General features: G+C 36.0%; 1 protein-coding gene across 8 annotated transcripts in view; it reads left to right on the plus strand.

Annotated features, from left to right (window-relative positions):
• The window catches only part of IKZF2 (IKAROS family zinc finger 2), a 147,633-nt gene extending 144,988 nt beyond the window's left edge, over window positions 1-2,645 (plus strand). For all 8 annotated transcript variants that reach the window (XM_029933905.1, XM_029933907.1, XM_029933902.1 and 5 more), the window contains one exon: window positions 276-2,645. In XM_029933905.1, coding sequence (XP_029789765.1) covers window positions 276-1,000 — 725 coding nt within the window. In that variant the 3' untranslated portion in view covers window positions 1,001-2,645. The remainder of the gene's footprint in view (window positions 1-275) is intronic.
• The last annotated feature ends 4,868 nt before the right edge of the window (window positions 2,646-7,513 follow it).

Here is a 7,513-nt window from a genome sequence, read left to right on the forward strand (position 1 = left end):
ATACCTTTCCGGCTAGATGCATTTTCATGATAGCATTAAAACAAGTGCAGATGGCTTGTGAAATTCTTATTACTAATCCTTTTTGCAGGTTGAGAGTGTTTGAGTCTCAGCAGAATTAAAGAGCCCAAATGCTTGATCTAAAGAATAGGATTATCATATTATAGAAAATGGAGACTATTAACTTTGCACATTTATGTTTTAATCCAGTCACTAATTTTGTTGTATTTTATTTTTTTTGTTTTTGTTTTTTACTTTTCTTGCCCTCCCCCTTTCAGGGGAAAAGCTCATGCGATTCAGCTACCCAGACATTCACTTTGATATGAACTTAACATATGAGAAGGAGGCTGAGCTAATGCAGTCTCATATGATGGACCAAGCCATCAACAATGCAATCACCTACCTTGGAGCTGAGACCCTTCACCCACTGATGCAGCACCCGCCAAGCACAATCGCTGAGGTGGCCCCGGTTATAAGCTCAGCTTATTCTCAGGTCTATCATCCAAATAGGATAGAAAGACCCATTAGCAGGGAAACCTCCGATAGTCATGAAAACAACATGGATGGTCCTCTCCCTCTCACCAGACCAAAGAGTCGACCCCAGGAAAGAGAGGCCTCTCCCAGCAATAGCTGCCTGGATTCTACAGACTCAGAATGCAGCCATGATGACCACCAGTCCTACCAAGGAAACCCTGCCTTAAATCCCAAGAGGAAACAAAGCCCAGCTTACATGAAGGAGGATGTCAAGGCTTTGGACGCCACCAAGGCTCCTAAGGGCTCTCTGAAGGACATCTACAAAGTCTTCAATGGAGAAGGAGAACAGATTAGGGCCTTCAAGTGTGAGCACTGCCGAGTCCTTTTCCTAGACCATGTCATGTACACCATTCACATGGGTTGCCATGGCTACCGGGACCCACTGGAATGCAACATCTGTGGCTACAGAAGCCAGGACCGTTACGAGTTTTCATCACACATTGTTCGAGGGGAGCACACATTCCATTAGGCCTTTTCATTCCAAAGGGGACCCCTATGAAGTAACAAACTGCACATGAAGAAATACTGCACTTACAATCCCACCTTCCCGCAGATGTCGACATACTTTTTTGTTTAATATTATTACTGTCCTTAATTCTTATTTTGTGGATGCAGTGTCATTTACTCTGCCTAATTACAATAAGGAAGAAACAGAAGAGAGAAGGGACAGAGGATATTGTTCTTGATAACTTGGTTTGTTTATTTTGTGGGAATTTAAGAGCAGTTCATTTCTGCCATGCATAAATATAAGGTATATCATGCTTTGGAACAAAATCACTTGATTCATATAGATTCACCTAAGATATTCTAATTTGCCACTAATGTTCAGGATTATGATTGAAGGCAGGAAAGTTTGTGGAGTTTTCTGGGTGTAGAACTTCCACAGTTTAAAGTGGTATAAGTAATTTTACTCTTCAAAGAAAAATTTGTTTCAAAATGCAGACTGGTTTTTTTTTTTTCCCTCTAGAAATCATGGAACACAAACACATTGTTATTTTCAGTAATAATCCTTGGATGAGTTGTTGTGGGTTCTATGTTTACTTCCCCAATGGAATTTATAATACGGTATGTTATACACTGTACCATATAGCAAAACTTTTAAACTACAGGTGGTTGAGGACATCTACAATAGATCTGAGGTCCTATGATCTTATTTTTCTAAACTTCAGCACTGTTTTCCATAATTTTGAGGACTGGCATTTTATAGACACCCTGGCAGCCTTACTTTTAACACCTTTAATGAATAGTATTTTTATCTAGTTATAAAAATAACATATGGTCTAAGAGTAGCTATGAGGCAGTCAGTAGTTCCCAGAAAGGACCTCTGCTTTTCATAAATTTGTTTGGGAAGTCTTCTTTTAAAGTTGTAATGTGATGGCAGCATAGTGTGCATAATTGTTTCTAAAAGTATGCTTACTATTGTCACTTTATCAGCATTTAATCAGTGTTAACCAGTCAGCAGAAAAATATAATTAGGCTAGCAGTAGGGGTTAAAAAAAACCTACTCAGAAATCCCTTTTCTGGTATTTCTCTTTTCCCACTGATTTTTTCAAGCTGTGACCACCCAGTGTTCTATCCATAGTTCATCATCTTTTACTACTTGAGTAGAAGATCATGAAACTCTTGCTATAGGTTTTTTTGCTCTCAAAATCTCAGAGCAATTACTAATTTGACCTGAATATGGTAACTTGAACCCCATAAGGTTATGGAAGTAGGGCTATTTATTCTAGTATTTTTTGAACAATAATAATAATATTTACCACTTCTGGTGCAAGGAAAAGGGAACTTCTTTGTAACCTGTACATTAGACTACAGATAAACAAACAACAAAGCCTATTTTTTACACTTTTTGGGGTCTAGAATGTAACCTAACATCCAAGCAAAAGTCACCACGTCCTGCACAGTTTTCTGTCTTGAAAACATTCAGCTATTTCTAAGCCTTTGTCAGAAATGAATCTTAATCCCTTAGTAAAAACAAACAAATGAAAACTCTCTTCTTTTAATCCATCCATATGTTACCATTTTTCATGTGCAAATTTTTATTTCACTTTTAAAAAGGTGCTCTGTTATTTTCTGTGCAGTCCAACAGCATTAGAGGGTAGGAACAAAATGAGATCAATTTAACTCATCTGGCGGTGGGCGGGGGGGGGGGGGGGGGGAGACATACCTGGATACAGAAATTGCTACTTGTGTTGAGGGAGGACAGGCCTGCCCATGGCTGGATTAAATGGTAGCCATTTATGAATACTGATTCTGTTAAGCAGTAACTTGATAACTGCTCTAAAAAAAAAAAATCTTTAAATAGGAGGCTGAAACCATGTTTTTAATGCAGAATGCTGTGACAACTAGCAAGATCAGAGACCTAAGGACAAAGAAGCACATCTGGCCCCAACACTGCTCTTGACTCCTCTTCTCATGTATCATTTGCTTATTTAAACAACTTCTAAGCACTAACAAAGCTAGAGCTAGGCAAAAAGGATTTTAACTCAGCTCTCTTTTACTAGTTCCTCTTATCATTATTTTTGGAGAAATGTTCAGACTATTTCTTTAAATCTAAGAGGGGGCACCAAAACAGAGACATGAAATATTTTAAATAGAATGTTGTCTCCTCCCCTCCCCCGCATGCTTTGGTACATTGTGAACATACAATTTATTCAAAGGTAAAGCATGTTTTTGAGACTCCCTTACCATTCCCTATACTAACCACTTATAAAATTGGTATTTCATATTTTTTTCCCTTTTGGAGGAAAGAAAATAATTTAAGGTTACTGATTTTGTGTTTTACTGCAATTTAAGGAAACGTGGATGGCCGTGTGTTCATAACCTTGGCTGTGTGTGGATTTCTGCTGGCATCATCTATGAATTTTCTTCCTGTTCACTGTTTTTTTCAGTGTATGAACAGTCATGTGTCTACCTACCCTGGGATGAAGCTGAATTTTAGGGAGACCTAAAGAGTTGTGTAGTACCACCATGAAGACAGTACCAATGCACCCTCCTTTTCTGATTTCACATATTTGAGAATCTAATTTATTGAAGGGACAATATTTGTGAGAGTGTGTTTGCTACAAGGATATACATGTACCTTCTTAGCTTCATGATATGAGGAACAGAAAGAGATACAGATGGCTCAGGGTGTGGCAGGGACAAATGAGGACGAAGTCAATTCAAATGTGCAGGTTAGAATTTTTGTGGGCATGGTGCTTTCTGGGAAACTCTGAATGGCTATATTTGCGTGCTTCCTTCTTCACAAAAGGAAACGTGCAAGTCGGTAGGGCCTAATAATAAACATGAGGGTCAGACACCAAATAAATCAGATTTTACATACCAGTTGTTTGCCCCGCTTATTTAGGTGAGATGTCACATTACCAAGCACCGGACGGGCATGAAAATGGGTTAGCCTCTCTTTTCTAGTTTGGCAAAAATTCAGAAATTTATCACATTGCTTTGCCCTAATTTTGCCCAGAAATTTATCTCCAGCTTCTGTTAGAGATGTGTGCTGCCTCTCTCTAATAGTGGTCAATCACTCGTAAAAAGCCATCCTAATCAGGCTTTTTAGAACAGTGAAAATGACCAATAAGCAGATTGGAAGAGATTTCAAGTCGTTAAAAACATTCCGTTGAGAATTTTCCGGAGGGACAAAACGGGAGAGTGAGAGACCAGGATTTCGATTTGGCTACAAAGTAGGAATGGCTTTCCTCCATGCATACAAGCAGTGGTAGGCGTGCATCAGTGTGTGTGTGTTTGCACGCACATATACAGTCCTTTAAGGAAAAGTCATGAAAAGAAGCAGAGTGACCACATGTGTTGCGAGAGCACTTAAAGAGTTAAAATTACAGTTAACTCCTGAGAAATTTAGTAAATTTACTTTACCAGAGTGTATTAAGAAATATTTTAAGGAAGTTATTAGTATGTCTTTAGGACTAGTTCAACCATTAAACTAAAACCTTGGGCCTTTACAATCTACTTGCAGAAGCAATAAAAGCAACAAAAAGATTTTTAAGCTGATTTGGTGTAACTTACAAAGTGAAAGAAACAAATAACTTTTGAATTGAAAGATACAGAAAAGAAAAATGATTAACTTTTACTTACTGGCAAATGGAGAAAGACAAGACTATTTTACTGAGCTTGATGTTGCTTTTATTTATAGTTATCATGTCTCAGCTCCACACCTCACAAAACTATGAAGTCTTTATGATACATTATAAAGGCTTGACATCAGTGAAGGCATTTAGAGGAAAATCTCTTTTACTTATTTTCCAAATGTTATTTCATCCTATCTCCAAAATGATTCTGTAAAGTAGAAAAAGAACAGAAAAAACTGCAAAATTACAAACAAAAAATTGTATGTCCCTAGTTTCAAGAAAGAACTTAGGTTATAAGAGGTACTGGCTACATTTTTTTTTAACCTTGAAATGCTCATTTTACAAAAAGGGATACGTTACATTTGTGGTCATCTTTAGTTATATTTTACATATTATATTTAGTAAGTACTATCTGTATGATATTATCCAATAAAGATTCCCCAAATACAAAAAGAAAGAAGGTGAAATTGAAATTTGTATATATGAGAGTTATCTTAGAAATGTTTTTAAACCTCCAGTTTCTGCAAAATAATTAAAATATACAGTAACTGGTATCTTAAGATTCTGAATTTAATGTATTAAATACAGAACATTTCTTTATATTGGTGCCTTTTTAAAATTCATTGAGAGAGTGTTGGTTAGCTGTCATAGCTCTACAGACATTTTTATTATGTATTTTTAAAAACCACTTAAATTTGCGTACTATACAATACATCTTCATGTTCTCAGAGCAAAACTGTTAGAGGAATTTCCAATACAGAGAACTTCAGCTCATCTGTTTAAAGTAAAAGGAAACTTTGCTACCAGATTTTAATCTTATTAGTTTGATAGTATTTCTGAATACCATTACAAGATCGTGTAGGTAAAATGTGGCATAGAGGAAAATTTCAGCTGTGAATTGCATTATGATATGTGGTTTTGTTTTGTTTTTAAGGAAGAATAAGTTCTAGTATCACACCAGGCTTAATCGGTGGAATTTCTGGTCACTAAAATACAGTATTGTTTTGAAATTTCATTTATAGACTAGTGTTGTCCTAGTCTGAGAACCTCTGTCTTCTAATCTAGTAATATTTTATGGAATATGTAAAGAAGCAGGTAATTAGTTCTCCTTGAACAAAACAAAACTGGATAGTCATATCACATTGCTGTTCTCCAAAGCATCTCAGATGGTCTCCTGCCATGACTGTGTATTACTTGCAACTGATGTGTTAGGATATGACAGCTTTTAAAAAAAAAAAAAGAAAAAAAATGAGCTGCTTGTTATACAAAGCAAATGTCATATGACCAAGAAGCTGTGATATGCTAGTGTTTCTTTTTATCATAGTGTATTGCTAGGCCAAATAATGACACCTTGAATATTTTTACATTTACTGCAGAAACCTAAAACTTTGGGATTTCCATAAGGTTTTTATGTAACATTATATTTCTAGCTTTTTAGTTTTCTCTTGCTGTACTGTAAGTTTGTGGATATTTTTCACATGCACTCTTAGAATAAGTTCCTAATTCTGTTTATGGGATTTTTCTCCCATAACATTGCATTTGTATATTTTCTGTATAAATTTGTTGTGAATTAACCTTTACCCCATACAGAGAGTGGTACGTGAATGACTAGTTTTCTAAAATGTCCTTTTTATTGTGAATAAGATATAAAACTGAGAGGCCCTCTGCCACATCAAATACAACGTGTAGCTACATAAAGGTACAGATATGCCAGTTTGCAGTTAACTGGGCCCTTCCAATTACCTCAAGTGACACACAGTAAGAAAAGCTTCTCAGACGGGTGGAGGTCACTGAATCCCTTACTATGCACTCGCCAGGATTCTACTTAATTTACTGGAAATGGATTTTTTGAAAAATGAATACACTGTAACAAGGGAAGGACTCTGGGTTTTGGTTTTGGTTGTATTATTTTGTGTCTTTTTTTAAGCAGTTCAGTTTCTGAAACTGTGATAAAACATTTTGACTGTCAAGCACTCTCAGACTTTGAACATAAAATCACTTCCCTTTCTGTGTAACTAAGTTCTTTGTTACCTCTTAAATTTTGTCTCCTCCCCCAACCACCCTTTTCTCTCCGGTCCACATCCTTTCTATCACTGCCTCGCTTTCCCCAATTAGTTTGAAGATTAGGTCAACTCTTACTTCCGATTCATCGGTCTCTTAAGTCTTAACTTTTTGTGTGTGACTTTTTGTTCGCTGTATAATTTGCTGACATATTTTTATACTCGAGTGTAGTTTTATATTAAAAAGAGAAGTGGTTGGATTAAAAATAGTAAGGTATATAACCATTGTGTTACTTTCACTTTCAAATATTGGGTACCTAAAATAGGATGCCAGAGATCATGTCATCATAATATGGTATGTTTGCCTTCCTTTTCTGTTGGGTTTTGTGTTCTGATTTGGTTTTCCTCCTAAAATGTATGAGAGATTAAATAATTTTTTGCAAGAGTTTAGAAAGTCTAAAGCAAAAAGTCTTAATAGTCTCCCAGTCGGGAGAAGATGCTTTAACATTACTATAATAATATTCCAGGTTTGGAGGGGGCTCTCCAGGCTTCATATTTGCTCTTAATAGTTGGGTCTTTTAGACCATGTGTTATTTGCAATCTCAGAATGACTGCTTCTGCCATTTTGTTTAAAATATATTTTTTTCTTTTCTTTCTGTACAAGTGCAATACTTTCCTTGAAGTCTTAAAAACTGTGGTTATTTTTTTAACCGACCTATTTTTTCTTTAGTTAATGGCAAAAAGAAATCCTTGAAAATCATGGCATGTTAGTTAAAGGACACAACAAGCAAAGAAAAACACTCCATAATCAAAAGATTAGATCCTGGTCTCTTTACTTAGGCTAAATTTCCATTAAAATTAGTCATCTTTTCCTGAGAAATGTGTCCTAAAGCTGAAAAA

The sequence above is a fragment of the Suricata suricatta genome, chromosome 3, assembly GCF_006229205.1.
Source record: "Suricata suricatta isolate VVHF042 chromosome 3, meerkat_22Aug2017_6uvM2_HiC, whole genome shotgun sequence".
Taxonomy (NCBI): domain Eukaryota; kingdom Metazoa; phylum Chordata; class Mammalia; order Carnivora; family Herpestidae; genus Suricata; species Suricata suricatta.